Here is a 25839-nt window from a genome sequence, read left to right on the forward strand (position 1 = left end):
TAATTATTGACCTGATTTTTGTGGGACCCCGGAGTCCCGCCAAATGATTAAATTGCGTAATCTTGCCAATTAATTAATTATTCTTGGTTCTTTCGGTAAAGTCACGTAGAAGGGAAACAATAAAATAATAAAAATATACAACAATAAAATGAATTAATTGATAACGACTCTTGCTTTAGGAACATGTTTGTTTATTGCCATTTGTATGAATATCGTCGCATGAATATTAAGTACTTTTTCCAATCACCGTATATGCTCGTGTTAGTTTGAGGAATTAATCAATTGTTACCCAGTTGAACAACGTAATCATTGAGGGTCAAAGGTACGGATCAATGAGGAAAACCTCTCCAGGAGTACTGTGTTAACAATTCCAAGCATAAGAGTTTGCATATTAGAGTGTTATGTTTTTATTTAGAAATGAAAGTTGCTTAACACCGAAGTGTCTGAGTGGTGCCTTCCTAAATTCATGCATAATAATCTTAATTATAAGAACTGTATCCTGCGGTGAGATTTGAATTTGGAGACCTGACATAAACACACTAAGACATAATCAGTAGATGTTAATGTGAGAATAATTGTATTATGCCGATTGACAACGAAGCCAAGCTTAAATTAGCATACTTACATCACACTTGCATAACTTCATATAATTCATTGTATTATCCCGATTAATAATACAACCCTAGACAGTGAGGCAGGGCCAAATTATCATAACGGCTTGCATTAGCATAATCGCATGCACTTGCATAACTTAATAAGATTACACCTCCGTAATAAGCATAATGTATGTGCATAATTGCATCGATTAACATAATTTCGGACAATTACGCATTTTTTATATCATTAAATTTCTATTATTTTTATAAAAATTTTAATACCCGGCATATACAACAGAAGGATGTGATCTCTGACATGCAATACCCTGGTGTCGACAAACTAAGCTGTATCTGCGGCAGTAGTTACATTGGGGAAACTAAGTGACATGTCTCGGACCGTGTTCGTGAACATCAGGCAGATCTGAAACATGGTAGGACCAATACCTCGGCCACGGCTGACCTTTGTTTTGTGGGCTCATACGAAATTTATTTATGTAAGATGAAGGTACTTTGCAAGCCCACTGGCTATCAACAAAAATTCGTTCATGAAGCCATCCATATATATAGACACAGACACAATTTCAACCGAGAAGATGGGTACAAACTGAGCAATCATTGTCAGGACGTTATTAATCAGTTTAAGTCAGAACTGGCTGTGACGTTTCCATCCTACCTTCCGATCTCAGTAGTTATTTTCGACTCTCTGGTTTTACATTAACAGGTTAAATGTTTTTACATTAACAGGTTAAATGTCTCACTAACACAGCCCCCGTTGCTCGTTTTCCTCGATGTGGTGGTGGCTCTCCGATCTTACATTGACATGCTAATTTCTCACTTTAGCATCACTAGCCCCGCCCACTTCACTTATGACTCCACCCATTTAAAAACATCCTGCCTCAGCAGCTTTCTACTTCTCCTGATGACGATTGCTTGTGTTGCGATTGAAACGTCGTAGTTTTCGTTGTTTTTTTTTGTTACTTTCTTTGAACCTTTCTACGTGACTTCACCGAAAGACCCAAGAATATATACTGTATTGTTATATCGTCACATTATAGATTGCATCGTATGATAGTGTCATATCATGGCATTGTCATGTTGTATCGACTCATTGTGGTATCGTCACAGTACATTACGCTCGCATCCTGTCTTTGTATCCTGGTATCGTCATACCGTGGTACTGTCCCATCTTTGTGTCGTGGTATTGTAATATTGTGACATCGTCATCACATACTGTACGGTATTCATATTGTAGTACCGTTTTATCATATTGTGGTATCGTCATATTAGGGGCCGTCCATAAATGACGTCACGCACCTGGGGGGGGGACAGACATTTGTGACGATGTGTGACGATATGTGACGAGGAGGGTTTGAGAAATGTGACGTCACATCAAAATGCGCAACTTTAAATAAATATAGACAACATGTTCTACTTAATTAAATAGACTTTTTAGTAAATTCTAGATTTGAAGTTTTCGTGACTGCAAGGATCCACACTCTTTGGTCCTTTCGGTAAAAATTTAAATAATAATAATGAAAATAATAAAATGAAAATAACTAAATTAAATCACGACGTTTCGGGCGCAACACAAGCGTCCGTCATCAGGTGGGAAAGCGTGGTCTGCTCAGACAGCAGACCACGTGGTGATTTAATTTAGTTATTTTCATCTAATTAGTTTCATTATTTTTATTTAAAATTTTCATATACGTGGCTTTTTAGTAAATGTTTTCTCCTACAACATCAGAGTGCAGCGCCACATTAAATACGCTACGCACTACAATGACAATAGTTTAAAGCGATTTGAAGCATGTTTTATTTTCAAAATGTAAATATGGTTTTGGGGGGGGGGGGGGGGGCAGAGCTTTGTGACGTCATATTTGAGGGGGGGGTCTGACTTTTTGTGACGCCGTGTGACGAGGGGGGGGTAAAAAATCGTCCAATCGCGTGACGTCATATATGGACGGCCCCTTATTATATCGTATTTTTATTTTCTGGTCTCATCGCAATATCGCGATATCGTCACATCGTGGTATCGTATCTTCACGTCCTGGTCTCATAATATTGCGATATCGTCACATCGTCGTCTCGTTATGTAGTGCTCTCGTATCGTGTCTTCGTTTATATCGTCATATCGTGATATCGTCATATCGTATCTTCATATCCTAGTCTCATAATATCGCGATATCGTCACATCGTCGTCTCGTTATGCGGTGGTATCGCCGTATCGTGCCTTCGTTTATATCGTCATATCGTGATATCGCCGCTGGCGATATGTTCCCTCCCTGACCCGGAAGCGATTACCCAGAATTCCGCGTGACCCCGTCCCGCGCGACTTTTCAGCGCTCGCGAACGGCGGCCGGTCGCGGCGTGAGGACCACGAACGTGGAGTGGGCACGCGAGTGGAGCGGGCACGTGGAGCGGGCACGTGGACCGGGCACGCGAGTGGAGTGGAGCAAGCGAGTGGGCACGCGAGTGGAGTGGAGCGAGCGAGCGAGTGGAGTGTGCCCTCTCGTTGTGCTTCTCGCACACCGGGCGACATGGACGCGATGGACAAGAAGTGGGACGTCTTGGGAGCGCTGCGCAACTCGGCTCAAGGGAAACTGCGATACGAGCGAAAATGGAGCCCGGTGATTTACTATAACGACCATCGTCATGGTCGCTATTATGAACGTGATTACAATTGCGACTTGTTATTAATTGTTAACAAGAAAACGCTACTGTTTACAGACCCTTGTCACCTCGCTGTGACATCCTCCACCAGTCTGTGCCATACTTCACGATTGGAATATAACGTCTGGAAGCTGGGTTTAGAACCGCTGTACCACCGCTCCGATCCTTTACACGTATTGCTTGAGTACAGTTCAATTACAGCACCGCATTACTCTTGATTATGCGATACCAATAAGCTACAGTCAAGTGTTATTTTGTGGAGTTGATTCTAATTAACCTTTGACCTGCTGGTTGAAGGCCCATCTCCATGTCATCGCCATCTCATGTACCTAGGGGACATCCATCTCGTACGGACGCATGGAGGAGGGGCGAGGGGGGGGGTGAAGCCTCGATAATAATTTGTCTACATTGGCCTTCAAATGAGTTAGATAGTCCGGCAGTGGACTATCTGTTTGCTTAATCTTTGATCGTTTCTGCATGGATTAAATATCGGCCGTTCTATAGGATTCGGTGGGGGGGGGGGGGTTGGAGGGGGTGTAAAGTCCGCGTGCCTACAGGGAGGGGGGAAGGGGTGAAGTTTTGACAGATTTTTGCGTACCCACTAAATGGATGGCCTCCTACAATGTCACGATCCTTGTAGCTCCTGCACATGAGCTGATCTCATCACTCGGGCCCTCCGTGCTCTGTCCATTGTCTGCCGATCATATCGCCAATTCTCATCAATGAGCTACCGTCCCTTCTGACCAAGCCTACGTTTTTAAGGGTCATTATGATGTGTCTTGAGTTCGTTCCCTGAACGGTGAACAATCGCGTAGAATTTGGATTTACATAGAGGCTCAGAAGTGCGACCGCATCGCAAGAAGCCGTACAAAACTGTGCATGTTTATTTTGTACCGTACATAGAGGCAGTCATAGGCAGTGGGGTTGGGGGAAAGGTCTTCGGCATGGACTTGAGCGGGAGAAAGGATTTGAGAGTGAAAATATCCGGGTAGGTGTGTTCTAGACTATGGGGCCAACAGGAGAATGAGTGACCTACTGAGCACAGATTGCTTGGGAACTTTGACAGAAGGCCTTGGTTGCTAGAACAGAGTGCATAGAGGAGAGTAAAGCGAGCTGGAAGGGAGTTGAGTGAGATGACAGAGGAGGGTGGGAGAGTGCCTGGAGCGGAGCGAGATGGGAGAAGAGAGGTAGGCAGGGGCAAGCCCATGGAGGGGCTTGAAGATGGATGGGCATTGTATTGGAAGCCAGGGCAGGAATCAGAGTACTGTCTCATTTATTGGTTGCCGGTGAGAAGTCTTAAGAGCAGCGTTGTGGATAATTTGAAGTTTTTTTGGGGAAGCCGTATGGAAGACGAGTCGCGATGTTATGAAGGCATGGATTGACGGTCTCAGCGGTCGCTGGGACAAAGATGTGGATGCTGGACATGTTATGTCTCTTCTTTGTTCTGTTTCTCAGTGTACTAAAATTCAAAGCGCGCCACCACTCCATGCAGCATTTTAAACAGTAGTGCAAGTTTCTGAAATCGCCCCCACTCTGTCCACCCAGAGGTATAAATTGGTACACCATGCGCAGGTCGCGCGTAGTTGTGTGATTGTTCCCACCTCTTCAAAGACATGGACAGCATGAAAGAGTAGGCCAAAATAAACTCTAAAAGGGCTCTAGCTTGTTCCTTCTAATGGAGGCGTTTCTGCCACCAGTGGTGTGAGCACACAATTGCAGGGCTGCTCCTTTACCTTTTATCTCTCCACGCATTCAGCATTTTTTCCCGTTACGTATGTAATCTTATGTATACGGTATGTGCCCTGTAAACACGACTGCTGCTACAGGAGGTGCTGACGGAGGTGGTCCCAACGCTCTCGCCGCTGGCCGGAAGAGTGCTCGACCTCGTGCAGCAACGCTCTCAGTCCTCCCCTGATGAGGAAGAGCAGAGCCGAGTCTCCATCCTGTCGCCGCTGACCTCCCCCCGCTCTCCGCCACTCATCAACTGCCAGGTGCGAGCTCCGTCTAGAAACACAACCCTTGCCTTGTACAGCCCTTGCCTTGTACAGCCCTTGCCTTGTACAGCCCTTGCCTTGTACAACCCTTGCCTTGTACAATCCTTGCCTTGTACAGCCCTTGCCTTGTACAGCCCTTGCCTTGTTCAGCCCTTGCCTTGTACAACCCTTGCCTTGTACAGCCCTTGCCTTGTTCAGCCCTTGCCTTGTACAACCCTTGCCTTGTACAACCCTTGCCTTGTACAGCCCTTGCCTTGTACAACCCTTGCCTTGTACAACCCTTGTACAACCCTTGCCTTGTACAGCCCTTGCCTTGTACAACCCTTGCCTTGTGCAACCCTTGCCTTGTACAGCCCTTGCCTTGTACAACCCTTGCCTTGTACAACCCTTGCCTTGTGCAACCCTTGCCTTGTACAGCCCTTGCCTTGTAGAACCCTTGCCTTGTACAACCCTTGCCTTGTACAACCCTTGCCTTGAACAACCCTTGCCTTGTACAGCCCTTGCCTTGTACAGCCCTTGCCTTGTACAGCCCTTGCCTTGTACGACCCTTGCCTTGTACAACCCTTACCTTGTACAGCCCTTGCCTTGTACAACCCTTGCCTTGTACAGCCCTTGCCTTGAACAACCCTTGCCTTGTACAACCCTTGCCTTGTACAACCCTTGCCTTGTACAGCCCTTGCCTTGTACAACCCTTGCCTTGTACAGCCCTTGCCTTGTACAACCCTTGCCTTGTACAACCCTTGCCTTGTACAACCCTTACCTTGTACAGCCCTTGCCTTGAACAACCCTTGCCTTGTACAACCCTTGCCTTGTACAACCCTTGTACACGTCACACACCGCTGCATGGTCACCTTAAAGCAGGGGTGGGGATTTTGCTACAGATCTGTGGGACAGATATGCCCCGCTACTTGAATTCATGCGGTCTGTGGCCACGTGAGGCCTACTGCCACTTCTAAAAAGACCGCAGACATTATTTGTCCATCCCTGCGAGCACCTTCGCCGTACTAATTTGTTACAAGAGGGGAATATTTTTTACTTGATAACACTGTTTCCGATTTTTTGCGCATTATGCCACATTTTGTTTTTCAAGTAGTTATGAGCGCAATAACGATTGATATAGTAGGATAAGTTGAGTGTCAAAGGTATTGAAAGTTCTATTGGTATGTCGGTAAGGGATAGATTCCCCACCTCTGATCTAACTAAAATACGACTGTATCTCAACTGAATGTTGTGGTACGGTAAGGCTTCGACATTCGTGAGGGTTCTGTTCTTGAAAATCTGCGCCAAAGTAGAATTCGTGAATGTAGATGCTCTACTATGTTTATATGCTTCCCGTGTCCGGCTGAATATACGGGAGAAAATGAAAATGTATCGTAACATTAATCCTGTACTGTACACTTAACTAATGACATACATATACTTAATACAACAGTATACATGGATAATAACACATTCAAATACAACAATATAATTATATTCTTTGGGACTTTCGGTAAAGTCACGTAGATGGTTCAAAGAAAATACGAAAAAACTACGACGTTTCGATCACAACACAAGCTATCCTCGTCATGACTTTACCGAAAGACCCAAACAATATGAATTCCTGCAGTCACGAAAGCTTTAAGTCAAGATTTTAAAATCGACTTAATAAAATAAAACGCATCAAGGCATCATACTATACATTTTGAAGTTGTATTTACCCACGATTATGATGGGGGTATTTTAGGGATGGTTTTGTTGGAGAGGAAGTCTATCGAACAACTACTTTTTGAGCTAGTTCATCATTTTTTTCTGCCTCTCAGTCTTGCCCTCACTTTCTCCACTCACTCGATGCTTAGACCCCATTATCAAAATATAAAAAAACACAAATAAGGCAAAAAATATCACAAAAGGAATGGCACTTGAACAGTGAAAGTTTCAGCGTTCAGATCTTGGCACACCTGGATTTCGTGCACATGCTGGGGGCTACAGTAGACCGCTGTGATGCGCAAGTACTCCCCCATGATGCGATTTTGCCAAATCTCGAATAGTCAAAGGAAAAAGGCATGAAACTTAAACTGATTTGCAAATATAAAATCGTGAATAATCAAATTTTAGTTTAACACGTAGGCTTTCGCGACCAATGTCATCCATAATAGAGGTTTTTTGGGTTAGAGCGCGTAAATATATAAATGTGTCGTTAAAACCCGCCACCATCCGACAGCAAACTAGTAAGGGTTGTCACATGGCTTGGCTCTCCAACACACCGGTGTGCTGTTTTCGTGACAATCCTTACTAGTTGGCTGTGTCGGGTGGTGGCGGGTTTTAACGACACATATTTACACGATCTAAACCTCTATTATGGAATCAAATTTTGCTAAATTATTGTCTGTGAATGAGGAGGGTTTACTGTAATCGAATAAAAAAATTTCAAAGACAGTAAATTAGCTGACCAGCACTTAATTCTAAGCATGCACAAGAAGCGTCTGTATTTAATGTATTTGATTTTTCTCTTTTTTTTAATTCTTAAAATAAAAGTGCAAAGGGTATTGGTGTATGGAGTAATTTGTAAACGGCTCCTACATGTGCTGCGATGAGTCAAAAAAAACTCACGGACACTGGACGCCTCTGCCTCCATTGAACCAGGCTGGTGAGAATGTTAATGATGGTCATGCGTTTGTGTGCGCACACTTCTCTCCTGTGCCACAGGACCTCATCATAGGCAACAGAAGTGGCGGGAGCTGTATCCGCCGCAGCGATGAAACCATCTTCGTGGTTTCCATGCCAGAGGACCCAGCCGAGATTGAAGCACAGATCCGGAGCCAGGAGGAGATGTACAAGATGAGGACAAAGGTGCATGAATGATTATCAGCATGGTTATATGCTGCTTTGCCACGTTCATATTTAATTTGTCAATGACTGCCCACTCGCATCAATCTTCTTCTTTCGTATGGCACGTAAGCAACAGTTTGTGTAGATGTCACAGTTGAATTTTAAGGTGCTTCAACCAATTCAAGGCGGCAGTAGACGCTGTACGGATTGCAGCGGTACCGCCAGGGTGTGCGTGGACGGCTCACTCGTCGGTGATGTGTTTGACGGTTTGGGCTTTACCACAGTCGCAGATTGGTGATTCTTTGATTTTCCATTTATGGAACAACGTGTATGCCGCACATCTCCCGTGCTGCGTCCGAGCGTGGTTCAGTGTGGTCCACAGCCGTCGTGAGAGAGAGAATCTCAGCAGCTCACATCCATAAATGAGACTAATTCTTTTACATTGAGACCTCCTTTGCCAGAAACAAGATATAGGAATAGGTTTTACCCTTTTAACTGGCACAAAAGCTGACACCTTTATTCAAGGCATCATGTTTGCAATAACCACAACACAAGCAGTCAAAATGCAAACAAAAAAGACAACTCAGATAATATGCACTGTCCTTGAATTTGATTGGTCCACACCCGAGACAGCTTTTCTTCGAGCCTAGTCTCCATTGGTGTTGGACCAGAAGACGCCAAAAGGCGTACAACTCAAAAACAGCGCACTATCAGAGTATTGAGGGCTCGGGGTGAGCATTTACATTATGAGACCTCCTTTGCCAGAAACAAGATATAGGAATAGGTTTTACCCTTTTAACTGGCACAAAAACTGACACCTTTATTCAAGGCATCATGTTTGCAATAACCACAACACAAGCAAACATGATGCCTTGAATAAAGGTGTCAGTTTTTGTGCCAGTTAAAAGGGTAAAACCTATTCCTATATCTTGTTTCTGGCAAAGGATGTCTCAATGTAAATGCTCACCCCGAGCCCTCAATACTCTGATAGTGCGCTGTTTTTCAGTTGTACGCCTTTTGGCGTCTTCTGGTCCAACACCAATGGAGACTAGGCTCGAAGAAAAGCTGTCTCGGGTGTGGACCAATCAAATTCAAGGACAGTGCATATTATCAGAGTTGTCTTTTTTGTTTGCATTCTGACTGCTTGTGTTGTGGTTTTTGCAAACATGATGCCTTGAATAAAGGTGTCAGTTTTTATGCCAGTTAAAAGGGTAAAACCTATTCCTATGAGACTAATTCTCATTTTTATTTACCTTCGATTATGATGGGAGTATGTTGGGGATGGTTTTGTTGGAGAGCAAGTCTATCGAACGACTACTTTTTGAGCTAGCTCATCACTTTTTTTCAGCCTTTCAGTCTTGCCCTCACTTTCTCCACTCACTCGATGTTTTAGACCCCATTATCAAAATATGAAAAAAACACGAAGGCGTTCAGATCTTGGCACAACTGGTTTTGATGCACATGCTGGGGGCTACAGTAGACCGCTGTGATGCGCAAGTACTCCCCCATGATGCGATGTTGCCAAATCTCGAATAGTCGATGGAAAAAAGCACGAAACTTAAACTGATATGCAAATATAAAATCGTGAAAATTAAAATTTTGGTTTAACACGTAGGCTTTCGCGACCAATGTCATCCATAATAGAGGTTTTTTTGGGTTAGATCGCGTAAATATATAAATGTGTCGTTAAAACCCGCCACCACCCAACATAGCCAACTATTAAGGGTTGTCACGTAGACAGAACATGCCAATTAGTCACTTGTACAGCACACCAGTGTGTTGGAGAGCCAAGCCACTCAGATTGTAAGAGTATGTATTTATTTTTCTAGTTTTTTGGAATTCTTAAACCTAACAAAAGTGCAAAGGGTATTGGTGTATGGAGTAATTTGTAAACGGCTCCTACATGTGCTGCGATGAGTCACTATACCCTTCTGAAAAAAACTCACGGGCACTGGACGCCTCTGCCTCCATTGAGCCAGGCTGGTGAGAATGTTAATGATGGTCATGCGTTTGTGTGCGCACACTTCTCTCCTGTGCCACAGGACCTCATCATAGGCAACAGAAGTGGCGGGAGCTGTATCCGCCGCTGCGATGAAACCATCTTCGTGGTTTCCATGCCGGAGGACCCAGCCGAGATTGAAGCACAGATCCGGAGCCAGGAGGAGATGTACAAGATGAGGACAAAGGTGCGTGAATGCTCATCAGCATGGTTGTACGCTGCTTTGCCACGTTCATATTTAATTTGTCAATGACTGCCCACTCGCATCAATCTTCTTCTTTTGTATGGCATGTAAGCAACAGTTTGTGTAGATGTCACAGTTGAATTTTAAGGTCCTTCAACCAATTCAAGGCGGCAGTAGACGCTGTACCGATTGCATCGGTACCGCCAGGGTGTGGGTGGACGGCTCACTCGTCGGTGATGTGTTTGAAGGTTTGGGCTTTACCACAGTCGCAGATTGGTGATTCTTTGATTTTCCATTTATAGAACACCGCACATTTCCCGTACTGCGTCCGAGCGCGGTTCAGTGTGATCCGCAGCCGTCGTGAGAGAATCTCAGCAGCTCACATCCATAAATTAGACTAATTCACACCTGTACTACCTGTCTCTCCACTGGCTCCAAATATAGTCCCGGATCAGTTTCAAGACAACTCGCCATCATGGACTTGCCCCCTGCCTACCTCTCTTCTCCCATCTCACGTTATATTGTTCCTGGAAGCCGTTAGACACCGCTTCGTATTCGAATATGGCCCATGATAGTAGATATCACAGACTTACCTCTGAGATTCCTTCAAGTTACCTGGTCTCGACACCAAAGGGCAAATTTTTCTCATGCTTTGACTTATGATAGTAATGTTTTGCTCACAGGCAGCCGACACTGGCAGCCGGGAAGCCGTGCACTAAAACATATCGGTTGAATCCAATAAGATGTTAACTTCGTAACAATCCCTCTGTCGACTTCCTCCATTCTGTCTCATCACCGCTCTGTTGCCTCGCTTTTTGCCTCTTCTACCAATGCCTCGATGATCAGTGCTCTGTTGAAGTTTCAGACAACTCCACCTGTGTCTGTTGGCCCATGTGTCACTCCCATCTCTTTGTCTAGCCATGCAAATTGTCTATTATATATATCTTTTTACATTTTAGGGCCACAGAGTTATTGATTGCTTAATTTTTATTATTTATGCTTGTGCACAACTGCCAACGCAGCATCACCAAAATTAAATGCAGCATAAATCACTGAGCTAAATCCTTCACACCTCATACTGGGGTGTGAGATGCCGCGGTGGTATGCAGGAGGTCACAGGTTCGATCCCAACCCTGACGCCTGTATATTTAGCATTTGCGTGTGTCTCTGCCCATGGTCGTGTAGATTTTTCTTTGGGTGCTCCGGTTTTTCCCTCCACAATTAGAAACATGCGTTTAGAGTATTTGGCTACTACTATAAATTTACACGTGTTAAGCCACTTCGTTAAGCTATCATTTGTGGACAGGTCGCTTCTGAAAAAAGAGCTATATAGCTCTGGGCCTTGCCTGGTAAAATTTACTAAAATTGTTCAGTTTAATAATAGTTTAGATTTGGCCATAGGTGTTCATTTGTTATTTTGGTTGATTCATTGCTGCTTTATTGATATAATTGGCATCGGTGTCGGCATCAGTGCGGATGACGACATATATAGCTCAGTGGGCCTTACCTGGTAAAATATTTTTTTTGTTTATTTTAGATAAACGTTCAAACTCATTACCCATCAATTTGCGATCGATTATTCAACCTAATTTCCGAATCGTCCCCGTTGTTGTGAACTGGTTTCTGGTACCCCTTCCAACAGGTCCTGCTGCACCAGCGGTGCAAGCGTCTGGAGGCAGCGGAATGTGCCATGCAGCACCAGGCCACCCAGCAATTCAAGCGCTACGAGGAGGAGCTGGAGCTCGAGCAGCGGCTGGAGCAGGAGCGACGCAAGGACGAGCTGGATAAGAGGTGACTGGACATGGGTAGGGGAACTAGCAAGCCGTGGGCGAGGCAGTGCTGCGGACGTTTTAAGTTTGTCGGGGGTTGGGACGACCGGTGGACATGATAGGTGCTGATTCGGGGCTGCAGCCAGTTATTGTAGGTTTGTGCATACGAATATAATTGCTAACGGCTTCATTGAATTTATCTGAACGGGATTTATATGGCGATTTAACCGAGGCGCTTTACAAAGAGTTAACAATGTTACAACGTGTGAATGTAATGGTGGAGATGAGGCGAATGAGATAGATGACAGTAAGCAATCGGGGCGAATCTGTGAAGTGGAAATTCGGTGAAAGCAAAATTTATGACAATCAATGAAGATGAATGGATTGTTGTGGATACCACATGCGCAAGTGGAAAATAAAATCCGCTGCGGCTATGAACTCCAAACCATGGACTTCTTAGCTTTGCACTACCCCAGATATAAGTTGAAAGGCGTCGGGTGGGTGTATAGGAAATTCAACAACTTTCAGACGAAGTGATTGTATGACTAAATAATTTACAATTTAATATCTAATAGGCGCTCTCTATTTTAGGCCGTACAAATAGAAGAAAGAAGATTTAACTGGTTGCTGTGTTTGTTTTTGTTTAGCTTGGTAGAGGCTCAGAAGAAGCTGGAAAAAATTATGGAGGAGCATCAAGACCGAACAAAGGTAAAAATATTGCTGCTGCAGAACATCAAAATCAGAAACTTTATTTATCCTGGAGTAATCCGATGAGCTGTGAAGCTCTTTTTCGCAAATGTCCAGTAAAGTTGGGTCAGAAAGTTACAACAAACAACCAAAACAAACGAAATTATACAAAAACAAAACCATGGCCCAAGCGAGGAGATGGCCGGCTGCATCAGAGGCCTAATACCGGTTCAAGGACACTGAGCTGGCACTGCTGAGATCCTCGACTCAAATCCGGATTGCCCTCGGCCAACCACCCTCAAAACCGCCGTGCACTCGTGTTGCACCACTTGCTTTTCACCTTACCCAGGGGTCGACAACCAAAATGCCAAGAAGAGTCATTTTTTTTCGAATTCGATAACAAAAAATACTTCATTTGAAGAGCCGCAATGCACGTGTAGAACCTATGAGATGGTGGTCCTGAATAAATAACGGCACCGAGCGGTCCTTAAAGATCCGCGCACGACTCCGGGGCCGCAAGATGCTGACCCCTCGATCTATCCATACGCACGAGACCACCACTCTTCCTGTGTCCCCACCGGTTCCCGCCGCCGGTCTCCATAGGTGCTGAACATTCGCTTGCACGAGGCGGCCGAGCAGCACCGGCGCGAGGAAGAGGAGGAGCGTCGCCGGCTGGCAGAGGGTCACGAGCGCGCGCGCCGTCTCAACGCGCTGCAGGAGGAGATGCTGGCGCTGAACCGACGGGCCCAGCCGTCTCCGCCGCAGCCCGGCACCGCCGCCACCGCGGCTGGCGCTCAGTCGGGGGCACTGGCGCAACTGGCCGAGCTGCGCATGCGCGCCGGGCAGCTGTGCGACACCGTCGCCACCGCCATCAGGAACAGCTCGGATGTGAGGCTTCGCCACGTGCTCGTTCATGCAATCAACGGGATGGATTAATCTGTTTCACTGGTAGATACTTGTGTATCTGGCGAGATGTTGAATACCTCGCCTGGTATGTCATGAAGTGTACAAAAAATTATGATCGTAAGTTGACATTCATTTTTTTACTAATAATTACAAATAATTAGACATTCAATTTTACTAATAATTACAAATAATTAGATGAAACATACCAGAGGTTGTTTAAGAGCTTGCTGATTTGGGGGTGATCAGTGGTGGAGTAGCGAGTTTGTAGCTACCTCGCTTGGTTTACAGGCGTTCGTGGGTTCGATCCCGACTCTGACACCTGCTGCTGTATATTTGGAGTTTGCATGTCTCTCTGTAGTTTTATTTGTATCCGGGTGCTCCGGTTTTTCCCTCCACATTTAGAATCACTGTGCGTATAGATTATTTGGCTGCTATACATTTTCACGCAATGATGATGAGCCACTACGCTGAGCTATCATTTGTGACCAGGTCGATTCTGAAAAAGAGCTATTTAGCTCAGTGGGCCTTACCTGGTAAAAAATATATATGTAGGATTTTATTTGGGCCACCTCTTCATTATATTGCTTATCATAACACATTCTTAAATAGAACATTTGCTGGTTCTTTGTCAGATTATATGGTTTTATTTATATATATTTTAACAGTGGTGCTTTAATCAGCAAATATAGGAACTGCCGTAACAGACAACATACCGATTTAAAGCTTTCGTGACTGCAGTAATTCATATTCTTAGCTCTTTCGGTAAAGTCACGTTGAAGGGAAACAATAAAATAATAAAATATATAATATATATTACATTAAATATATATAAAATATAAATATATATTTTATTGTTTCCCTTCAACATGACTTTACCGAAAGAGCTAAGAATAAGACAACATACCCTTATGAATTGCGTCGTCATCGTCGTGTTGCGGGGCGCACTGTCTGCAGAGCGGTGGCTTCGGCCCAAGCCCGCAGGACCTCGCGCATGCTGAGCAAGTCTTGGCGGAGATGAGGCTCCTGGCCGTGCAGGTGGAGGCGTTGAGGCTCCAGGAGGAACGGCGCTTGGAGGCGGAGAAGGGGGACGCACAGCGCCTGGCACGCGAGCTCCAGCAGCAGCAGCAGCACCAGCAGCAGCAGCAGGAGCAAGCCGAGCAGCAGAAACGGCAGCAAAAGGAGGAGGAGGAGACCCGAAATACGAATCAAGGTCAGACATCTTCCCCCACACCGCCACCTGCTTGTGTGGTGATAGAAGCGGTTTCGTGGGCTTCGCTAAGAGTGAAGTGAACTTGAGGTGGCCTTTTGGGCCCTCTGATGAGAAAAAATGATGCAGATCGATCTGATTTGATGGCAGCCACCTGAACAAGGACTATATCGTTCCCTGGATCTTCACACTCAAGGCTGTATAGGACTGTATATTGGTTCCTGATTGTAACAGGTTGGGTGTCAGTCCCTGGATATTTTATGGATGCGTTCCGGTTCCTGGTTGAAATAGACTGTGTCTTGGCCCCAGCTATAACAAGCAGGCTTCATCCCTGGTTATAATGGACTCTTGGTACCTCGACAGGTTGTGCATCAGGCCCTGGTTATTACCGGTTGTGTATCACTGCTGGTGAGCACAGCTGCACGTTGCTTCCCGCTGCTCACGCCTTGTTTTACGTCGTGGTCGTCGCGTACAGTGGGCTTGCAGCGAACGGATAGCAGTATCCTGAGCTGGTCCAAGGAGCTGCAGGTCAAACTGGATGAGACCATGAAGAACATGGACGACCTCAACAGCAGCAAAGACCCCAAGGTGCGGACCATTAGCCCTGTGCCAGTGATACAAAGGTGGTTGGGAGTTCGTACCGCCGTTGTATTTGTTTAGTGAATGCTATTGCACGCGACTTTCCACAGTCAAAACACTCGATACAATTGCAAACATGCATATAGATAGATAAATAAATGCGATTTGATCGGACATCAGCCACCACATAGCCACAGACCACCACTTCGCAGCCTCCTCCTCCTCCTCCAGCACGTGCAGGGCAACAAGTTTCGCCCGGCACGCCTTGACGCACTTTACAGCCAAAGACGATGAGCACCCTGGTCTCCCTTGCTCCCCGCATTCACACAGTGGGCTGTCACGTAGGCCGCCATCAATTTTAGGAAGCAACAACACACTCCCCAGTCACACCGAAGCAGTTTCACTGCACCCATTTGCGCCTCGGGAGGTCGAAGCCAGGCATCTGAAGGGATGGATCGCTTATGAGGTCCGACCACATAGCCCCTATCCAGAGGGGAGTTGGGGCTTGGGGCGGGGCGACTGGGCATTGCTTTCTTTTTTTTCTGCATTTAAACAAAATATTTTCCCGCTTGTGCTGTCGTCATCGTGTCACGAGATGAAAAGTCGTCCATTTGGATGTGTCGCAGAGAAGTGCGATCCCCCCTGTTGGAGGATGGCCCTATGAACCTGAAAACCTGGGTTAGATAATCGGCCGCGGCTAACATTGGTCGGTCTTAACATGACCACCTGGTGCTGCGCGTAAACATCAGCACTGGGGAAATAAAAGTGGTCCTTGCGTGGTGCTGGCCACGGCAACGTCACATGTGGCACGAATAGATGCTCGCTAACAGCACTTGCTTCAACAGTCGATAAGGCTGCATGGGGGATCGTTGTCTGTGTGTGCGGTGTGCAGATCAAGGCCATTAAGTTTGAACTTGCCAAGGCAGTGTCGACACCAGTGTCACAAATCTGCTCCACATCAGGTGAGGACCATCACCTCAAGTCTAACCCATGACCCCTCAGGTTGACACACAATCACGTGGATTATATAGCATAGTCATTGCATTATGAGTGCAGTATTTCAGCAGTGCCTGTAACCATGTCACGTGGAATGCGCCTGATCTCATCTGATTGTGAAAGCCAAGTGGGTTTGAGCTGGGATAGCATTTGGGCGGGTGACTGCCATACATAAAACAGATTCTTATATAGGCTGCTGCGGTGTTGTCAGAAGGGACCAGTGCAGAAATGGGAGCAGTGCAGAAACAAATCATTATTGTGCTCCAATGTCTGCACTCGCCGCTGTCACCGACCCGCACTGAACAGTACAGTAAAGTGTGGTCAGATAACCCCCACGTGGGGAGGCAGATCGTGGGCAGGCCTTCATCCACCAGTGGTCTGGTAAAGGAGAAGTACAAATACATAGAGCACTCTTGTCGAACGCATTGATTCCGCTCCATCTATTCTCCCACTTTGTTCACATTACCCACTGCTAACCACGCCGCCCACTTAGTCATCACTCGTCTCTGTTTATTTCTGTGTCTTCTCGCGTATTTTTTTGTGCACGTGCGAATGACCCTGTGTGTATTTGTGTGTCCCCCGTGTCCCATTTCTTCAATGTCTCCCTGTACATGTTGGGGTTGTCCATTTTTGTGTACCGCGTGTTGTGCGTATTCCATGACCAGGCTCTCACCTGTACGATATTACGGGGAAGCTGAACTCGCTGCTGAGCAGTCAGACGATCGAAGTGGGCAACCGCTCCATCAGCGTCTCTCGCCACCCGCAGGGCCTTCTCTACGCTCAATACAAACTCGGCGAGAAGCTGGTGGTAAGTCGAAATGCCACACGGCCGAGCGTCGGGGTCCATATTTGCCAAATTCGTAAATTACCTGCAAATTCCTTTATTGGGACTATGTTATCTTAACGAAATTTATGTAGAGCCTTAACCAAGGCGCTTCACGAAGAATTGACAACGGTACAACAACAATGTGTGAATGTAATGGTCGAGATAGGGTGAATAAATGGATGAGAGGAAGTAATGGGGGCGAATCTGTGATGATGCGTGAATTCGGTGAAAGGGAAATCGAAGACAGTCAATGATTATGAATGTATCGAATGAATGGGGAATGAGTGATAGCCATAGCATGGGAATATGAAGAGGGAACAGTGACGGTGGTGTGGTTATGAGGGGGAGATTAAGGGGTCGTGGGGTGAGTTAGGGAAAATAAGTGAGGTTTGAGTGAGGAGCGGAAACTAGCGAGCGAAGGTGACCACTTAATGTGGAGGGGAAGTTTGTTGCAGTGAAGGGCGGTGAGAAGAGATAAAGAGTGAAAGCGTGGATTTAGCGCGAGGAGGAGAAGGAGGAACAGAGAGAGACGGCAAAGATTGAGAACATACAGTGAGGGAAAAAAAGTATTTGATCCCCTGCTGATTTTGTACGTTTGCCCACTGACAAAGAAATGATCAGTCTATAATTTTAATGGTAGGTTTATTTGAACAGTGAGAGACAGATGAACAACAACAACATCCAGAAAAACGCATGTCAAAAATGTTATGAATTGATTTGCATTTTAATGAGGGGAATAAGTATTTGACCCCTCTGCAAAACATGACTTAGTACTTGTTGGCAAAACCCTTGTTGGCAATCACAGAGGTCAGACGTTTCTTGTAGTTGGCCACCAGGTTTGTACACATCTCAGGAGGGATTTTGTCCCACTCCTCTTTGCAGATCTTCTCCAAGTCCTTAAGGTTTCGAGGCTGACGTTTGGCAACTCGAACCTTCACCTCCCTCCACAGATTTTCTATGGGATTAAGGTCTGGAGACTGGCTAGGCCACTCCAGGACCTTAATGTGCTTCTTCTTGAGCCACTCCTTTGTTGCCTTGGCTGTGTGTTTTGGGTCATAGTCATGCTGGAATACCCATCCACGACCCATTTTCAATGCCCTGGCTGAGGGAAGGAGGTTCTCACCCAAGATTTGACGGTACATGGCCCCGTCCATCGTCCCTTTGATGCGGTGAAGTTGCCCTGCCCCCTTAGCAGAAAAACACCCCCAAAGCATAATGTTTCCACCTCCATGTTTGACGGTGGGGATGGTGTTCTTGGCGTCATAGGCAGCATTCCTCCTCCTCCAAACACGGCGAGTTGAGTTGATGCCAAAGAGCTCCAATTTGGTCTCATCTGACCACAACACTTTCACCCAGTTGTCCTCTGAATCATTCAGATGTTCATTGGCAAACTTCAGACGGGCATGTATATGTGCTTTCTTGAGCAGGGGGACCTTGCGGGCGCTGCAGGATTTCAATCCTTCACGGCGTAGTGTGTTACAAATTGTTTTCTTGGTGACTATGGTCCCAGCTGCCTTGAGATCATTGACAAGATCCTCCCGTGTAGTTCTGGGCTGATTCCTCACCGTTCCCATGATCATTGCAACTCCACGAGGTGAGATCTTGCATGGAGCCCCAAGCCGAGGGAGATTGACAGTTCTTTTGTGTTTCTTCCATTTGCGAATAATTGAACCAACTGTTGTCACCTTCTCACCAAGCTGCTTGGCAATGGTCTTGTAGCCCATTCCATCCTTGTGTAGGTCTACAATCTTGTCCCTGACATCCTTGAAGAGCTCTTTGGTCTTGGCCATGGTGGAGAGTTTAGAATCAGATTGATTGATTGCTCCTGTGGACAGGTGTCTTTTATACAGGTAACAAGCTGAGATTAGGAGCACTCCCTTTAAGAGTGTGCTCCTAATCTCAGCTCATTACCCGTATAAAAGGCACCTGGGAGCCAGAAATCTTTCTGATTGAGAGGGGTCAAATACTTATTTCCCTCATTAAACTGCAAATCAATTTATAACATTTTTGACATGCGTTTTTCTGGATTTTTGTTGTTATTCTGTCTCTCACTATTCAAATAAACCTACCATTAAAATTATAGACTGATCATTTCTTTGTCAGTGGGCAAACGTACAAAATCAGCAGGGGATCAAATACTTTTTTCCCTCACTGTAGAGGGTGACAAGGCGACACGTAGAAAGATACAAGAGTGGCAAGATACGGTGGGGCAAGACCATGAAGGGATTTGTAGACCAGGGTGCAGACTAATATGACTCTTGGTCTGTTGAGTCCTCACCTGATTAAACAAAATCCATGGGAAACTCGCATTTTGTTCACCGTTCAAACACACCCCACGTGCCCATTCATCCACTTTGTCATCGTCCACGAAAATCTGCCCCTCGGCTTTGTATGGCAGTTCGTCCAGCAGCGGATAGCTCAATGCCATGCGTCTGTTTGCCCGCTGTTCCTCCGTGCCTCTGCAGAAACAAGGAGAGGAGGAGGTGGCGTCGCAGCACAAGGCGGCGTTCCCCATCGCGGCCGTCGCCATAAGCCTGTGGGACCGCCACCCGGCCCTCGGGGAGCTCCTCCTAGCTCACATGCACCGCAAGTGCCCTTACACAGTGCCCGTCTTCAACCTTCCCACACCAGGGCAGAACCAAGAGGACTTTTTCAGGTAATGGCGAAGCCTGGTCCGTGGGGGATGAGGGGCGTGCGAGAGAGCAGTTTTTGGTGATCGGTTAGGGTGTCACTCGAAATTCAAGTTTTGTTATTATCAAGGTTACATCTCCTGGTTTCATTCAATCGCCTGTTGAACTGCAGTGCTGTGGAGTCAAAGGCAATCTATCGATTGAAACGTGCATTTCAGGCAATACATAAAGTCGTCGTAGTGGAGGCACAGATAGAGATAAGTAAAGTGGGATGCTGAGTGACCTGTAAATATTAACAGAGTAGATTAATCTTGATTTGAGGCTTTCGTGACTGCAGGAATCCATACTCTTTGGTTCTTTCGGTAAAGTCACGTAGGTAGAAATAAAATAAAACAAATCACGACGTTTCGATCGCAACACAAGCGACCTTCATCAGGTGGCACCGATACAGCAGGACAACCGCCGATATAGGAGAGCTGCTGACAACAAGAGTTTATAAAGGGTTGTGGTGGGCCCAACCCAAGGGTAAGTGGGTGGAGCTATTAACCAGGTTGGTCGAAATTCGCTGTAATACTTCCATCCTGCCTGCCGTTTTGTAATTTCTCACATTAACAGGGCACCCTTCCCCATCCTCATCCTGTTTACATGCTAATTTACATTTACATGCTAATTTCTCACATTGGCCCCATAGGCACAGCTGATCTCTCACTTCCACAGGCACAGCGTCTCTCTGCCTTCCACAGGCACAGCATCTCTCTGCCTTCCACAGGCACAGCGTCTCTCTGCCTTCCACAGGCACAGCATCTCTCTCCCTTCCACAGGCACAGCGTCTCTCTGTCTTCCACAGGCACAGCGTCTCTCTGCCTTCCACAGGCACAGCGTGTCTCCTGTCTTCCACAGGCACAGCTTCTCTCTCCCTTCCACAGGCACAGCGTCTATCTGCCTTCCACAGGCACAGCATCTCTCTCCCTTCCACAGGCACAGCGTCTCTCTGTCTTCCACAGGCACAGCGTCTCTCTGCCTTCCACAGGCACAGCGTGTCTCTGCCTTCCACAGGCACAGCGTCTCTCTGCCTTCCACAGGCACAGCGCTCTCTGCCTTCCACAGGCACACCGTCTCTCTGCCTTCCACAGGCACACCATCTCTCTCCCTTCCACAGGCACAGCGTCTCTCTGCCTTCCACAGGCACACCGTCTCTCTGCCTTCCACAGGCACAGCGTCTCTCTGCCTTCCACAGGCACACCGTCTCTCTGCCTTCCACAGGCACACCGTCTCTCTGCCTTCCACAGGCACACCGTCTCTCTGCCTTCCACAGGCACAGCATCTCTCTCCCTTCCACAGGCACAGCGTCTCTCTGTCTTCCACAGGCACAGCGTCTCTCTGTCTTCCACAGGCACAGCGTCTCTCTGTCTTCCACAGGCACAGCGTCTCTCTGCCTTCCACAGGCACAGCGTGTCTCTCCCTTCCACAGGCACAGCGTGTCTCTCCCTTCCACAGGCACAGCGTCTCTCTGCCTTCCGCAGGCACAGCGTCTCTCTCCCTTCCGCAGGCACAGCGTCTCTCTGCCTTCCACAGGCACAGCGTCTCTCTGCCTTCCGCAGGCACAGCGTCTCTCTGCCTTCCACAGGCACAGCGTCTCTCTGTCTTCCGCAGGCACAGCGTCTCTCTGCATTCCACAGGCACAGCGTCTCTCTCCCTTCCGCAGGCACAGCGTCTCTCTGCCTTCCACAGGCACAGCGTCTCTCTGCATTCCACAGGCACAGCGTCTCTCTCCCTTCCACAGGCACAGCGTCTCTCTGCCTTCCACAGGCACAGCGTCTCTCTGCCTTCCACAGGCACAGCATCTCTCTGCCTTCCACAGGCACAGCGTCTCTCTGCCTTCCACAGGCACAGCGTCTCTCTGCCTTCCACAGGGACAGCGTCTCTCTGCCTTCCACAGGCACAGCGTGTCTCTGCCTTCCACAGGCACAGCGTCTCTCTGCCTTCCACAGGCACAGCATCTCTCTCCCTTCCACAGGCACAGCGTCTCTCTGCCTTCCACAGGCACAGCGTGTCTCTGCCTTCCACAGGCACAGCGTCTCTCTGCCTTCCACAGGCACAGTGTCTCTCTGTCTTCCACAGGCACAGCATCTCTCTGCCTTCCACAGGCACACTGTCTCTCTCCCTTCCACAGGCACAGCGTCTCTCTGCCTTCCACAGGCACAGCGTCTCTCTGCCTTCCACAGATCACCTGCGCCCACCCCCCTCTCACCTTCCCCCCCCTTGCCCCCTTTCCTCCTTCTCTAGCTCCCCCCACTTACCCTTGGGTTGGGCCCACCACAACCCTTTATAAACTCTTGTTGTCAGCAGCTCTCCTATATCGGCAGTTGTCCTGCTGTATCGGTGCCACCTGATGAAGGTCGCTTGTGTTGCGATCGAAACGTCGTGATTTGTTTTATTTTATTTCTAACTACGTGACTTTACCGAAAGAGCCAAAGAGTATAGAGTAGAATTATATTTTCAACATTTGACTTTTGCATTAGAAGTAACAAAATCAGAGGTTGTGATCCCAGAAAACTGAAACTTGTTTTCCATATGCACATTGAGTGGCAGCCTAGCAACGGTGAGGGGGCGATTGGTGACAATCAGACAAATTGTTTTAATTCTCAGAGAAGGAATGATCCAATGTCATATTACAATTTTTTTCTGCAGTCATTTGTGAGTGGACTGAGCTCGTCAACTCGGCACACTTGAGAATGCGGTTTAATAACAGCCACCTGAAACTCGGATTCGAACCCAGGACAGCTGGGCCTTGTGCCAATATGCTTGCTTGACTGATGCCCCTATCCTATCCCTATTACCCGCAGGAGCCTTGGCTACTGTTACGATGGCAAGACGCTCGAGAAACAGGACCTCTTCCTCAACCGCATGTCAGGCATGATGCGCCTCTATGCAGCCATCATCGCCACGCCCGTACCCTCTCCCAGCATGAACAAGGTAAGGTTGCGCCAGGTTAATTATAATAATAATGCCATTTCTAATGCGAGTTTCGTCAAGGATCTCAAAGCGCTGTACAGGACACAGATGCAGCAGACACTCAGTATAAATATAATGATATTATGAATACACTAAAAAATTAATTTACTAATCGAACGAAAAGTTGAATGAGCGGAAGTGTTTAAGTCGGTTTTAAGACGCATTTTAAAAATGTTCCCTCAGAGATCCCTCATATCTCGTGGAAGAGCTTTCCATAACCTGGGGGCAAAACAGGAAAAATCTCGGTCACCAATAAACTGAAGCCTCGACCTGGGAATGCAGAGAAGATCTGCATCCCCACATCTTACTCATCTTGTTTAATGCTTTCTACTCTAGGCACATTCATACGTCGGGATTAGGGACTGGAAAGTTTTGACTTATACCGAAGCGATGTGTAACGGGGATTTTCCCCCCATAGGAATAAATGCTAATGGGGAAGGGGGAGGGGGAGATAGGGACCGTGAGAGCGTCAACATTGCCTACTCTTACGTACTGCGTGCTCCGTGTGTGCTGTTCATGTGTGCGTGCGTGTAACAGAGCCACCCCCATGGCTTGCAGTACGGCTGGCGGTGGATTGCACAAATGCTGAACTTGGAGCCGGTGTCCGACATCTCTGCCACCATGCTCTATGACTTCCTCGAGGTATGCACAAGTACAGACTGTTCAGGCAATTGCTGTTAGCAAGCGCTTGTGAAGGCACGGCACACGAGGGGCAGCGTGTTCAACACCACGCCCAACCACCTTTGTCTCCCCAGTGCTGATATATACACACACCACAACCAGTTACTCATTCAAGGGCTGAGTCGACTTCGGGGAGGCCCAGGACCGCTTTATATATTCTCCACTGTTATTGGTTATGAGCGGGAATTGAACTCGGGTGGTCAGGTTCACAGCACAGAAGTACAACAAGAACAACCACCGTTCACTAAGTGGCGGTGATGTCACCACAGTGCTTGTAATGCTCGGTGCACGCCACGTGAAGTGTCGAAGGCCCGCTGGCAGGAGGTCACGGAACAGACCCATGTGCTGTGGGTTGACAGACTAAGATGACTTGCAGATGCACCACCTGTGCTCTCCGCTGTCAACTTTCTGCGTTTGAGCCGCCCGACACTCTGCTCGTTGTTGTGCACACGTCGCTCTTCTGCTCTCCATTGTTGCTGGAGGGCGACTGTCAAACCTCTTCCACAGAGGCCGATCTTGACACTGCTGGTACCAGTCTTCGGCGAGTCCAATCAGCTCCAAATCAATCTGTACCGCATCAGTGCATCTCTTCTGTAGCCCATGCTGTGCCCCGTTTAGCCCCATCTATCCAGCCAAACAAGCTACTTGGGCATGCCGTGGCTGGGCTTGCGTGTTACGTGACCCAGCCAACGCAGCCTCGTTTGCCGGAGGAGCTCACTGATGGGACTGTGTCGAGATCTTTCAAGGATGTGAGAGTGCCTGACACAATCCAGGCTGGTTTAGCCCATAATGGATCGTAGGCAGGCTAGCCTGAATGTTTCAAACCAGCGCAGATGTGTCTTTAGAGGGCTTCATGTTTCGCAAGCGTCAAAAAGGGAGGGCACGACTGTGGCTAGAAAACCCACAGCTTCATAGGTAGTTTCCACACAGCATTACGCAGCTGATGAAAAGATAATGCCGCTTGACTAATTCCGAGTGAGACGCACAAGCATGCACACATGCACACACACACGTGCGCACACACACACACACACGTGCAGGTATACTCATGGTCATTTGCACACAAAATGTACAGGACATACTCGTACATCCGTGCATGCATGCATGCATGTGGGCACGCGTGTGGGACACGCACATGTGCACAAGTACCAAAGCGTAGCCCACATTACGGAATGCAAGTGGACACATGCGCACACGTGTAGAACACACAAGCACATGCAAGGGACAGACACACGCGCATGAACGCGTGCACGTAACATGCACACACACACAGGCGCGCGCACATGTGTGTACATAAGCCTGAACACACATGAGCACGGATACTTGCACAAATGTAAGCATGTGGACACATTTGGATGTACGCACCTGCTGATAATCTTCCGGTTGTTGGTCTCAATACATTGATCTGATGTCACATTGACCCGTGGTCACGTACCTTTCCATAAAGAGGGATTCTATTGAAACGGGTGAGGAACCTACAGTGTGTGGGCTAGGGCACTAAACTTCATACAACCCATGGTCACGTGTGGCCTACCACCTTGCAATGACCCAACAACGGTATTTCTCCATTCACTGCAAGCATCTGAGCTGCATTAATCGGGTACTAGAGGGAAGTGTTTTCACCCTGGCATTCAGTCACTTCTGTCACCGCAACGCAAGGGCACTCGCCACTGAAGGGTTGCCATGGCAAGGAATGGATCGGCAGTTTCCACGTTCATCACTCAGTACGCTAACCACTGCACCACTGCTCCCCCCGCCCCCCATCAGTTGCAATGTAGTTGAGAGAAATAGAGACTGTGATGTAACTTGTTTCCGTGTTCCTGGTGGGTGTGTGAGCAGGTGGCGGGTAACGCCATGGAGCGTGCATACTGCAGCCAGTTCTGGAAGCTGCTATTTTTCATCATCGAAGAATACTTGCCTAGGTAGCTAAACCACCAAGTATTTCCTGAAGAACTGCACTGTCGTCCTCTTGTCTTAGATCATCACCTGCTGCTGTCAGTCCATCATATTTGCTAAAATTTATTTTGATGGTGATCTCGGAGATGCTGTTTGTTTTTGTTGCATAATGCACAGTGGCTGCGTGCTTTTTACACGTTCGCATATTGTTTGAAACTTTGGGTTTTCTAGCCTGCACTATTCTCTTGTGATCGGGTTTTCTCATTATTTAAAGATTTGAGCCTTGCACACTGTAATAATATGTTCGATGGGAATTGTAAACTCTGGCCCACAAGTCCAGATCTCCACTCTTTGTCAGTAGCAGTGACTTGGACAATTTCATTTATTAAGTTG

At 47.2% G+C, this 25839-nt stretch overlaps 1 protein-coding gene and 1 long non-coding RNA gene across 2 annotated transcripts in view; one reads left to right on the plus strand and one right to left on the minus strand.

The window, feature by feature from the left end:
• LOC142931203 (uncharacterized) overlaps positions 1 to 8895 on the minus strand; it is a 120195-nt gene extending 111300 nt beyond the window's left edge. The window contains exon 1 of the long non-coding RNA XR_012947194.1: positions 8863 to 8895. This is a non-coding gene — a long non-coding RNA (uncharacterized LOC142931203). The remainder of the gene's footprint in view (positions 1 to 8862) is intronic.
• LOC116953116 (mRNA export factor GLE1) overlaps positions 2883 to 25839 on the plus strand; it is a 28257-nt gene continuing 5300 nt past the window's right edge. Inside the window, exons 1-15 of the mRNA XM_032972968.2 lie at positions 2883 to 3223; positions 5093 to 5257; positions 7949 to 8092; positions 10114 to 10257; positions 11897 to 12045; positions 12671 to 12731; positions 13314 to 13598; positions 14571 to 14826; positions 15299 to 15411; positions 16295 to 16364; positions 17064 to 17206; positions 19690 to 19880; positions 22701 to 22830; positions 23407 to 23511; positions 25390 to 25472. Coding sequence (XP_032828859.2) covers positions 3134 to 3223; positions 5093 to 5257; positions 7949 to 8092; positions 10114 to 10257; positions 11897 to 12045; positions 12671 to 12731; positions 13314 to 13598; positions 14571 to 14826; positions 15299 to 15411; positions 16295 to 16364; positions 17064 to 17206; positions 19690 to 19880; positions 22701 to 22830; positions 23407 to 23511; positions 25390 to 25472 — 2129 coding nt within the window. The 5' untranslated portion in view covers positions 2883 to 3133. The remainder of the gene's footprint in view (positions 3224 to 5092; positions 5258 to 7948; positions 8093 to 10113; positions 10258 to 11896; positions 12046 to 12670; positions 12732 to 13313; positions 13599 to 14570; positions 14827 to 15298; positions 15412 to 16294; positions 16365 to 17063; positions 17207 to 19689; positions 19881 to 22700; positions 22831 to 23406; positions 23512 to 25389; positions 25473 to 25839) is intronic.

This window comes from Petromyzon marinus, chromosome 50, assembly GCF_048934315.1.
Source record: "Petromyzon marinus isolate PM22_M1 ecotype Great Lakes invasive population chromosome 50, UKy_Petmar_22M1.pri1.0, whole genome shotgun sequence".
NCBI classification, from domain to species: Eukaryota; Metazoa; Chordata; class Hyperoartia; order Petromyzontiformes; family Petromyzontidae; genus Petromyzon; species Petromyzon marinus.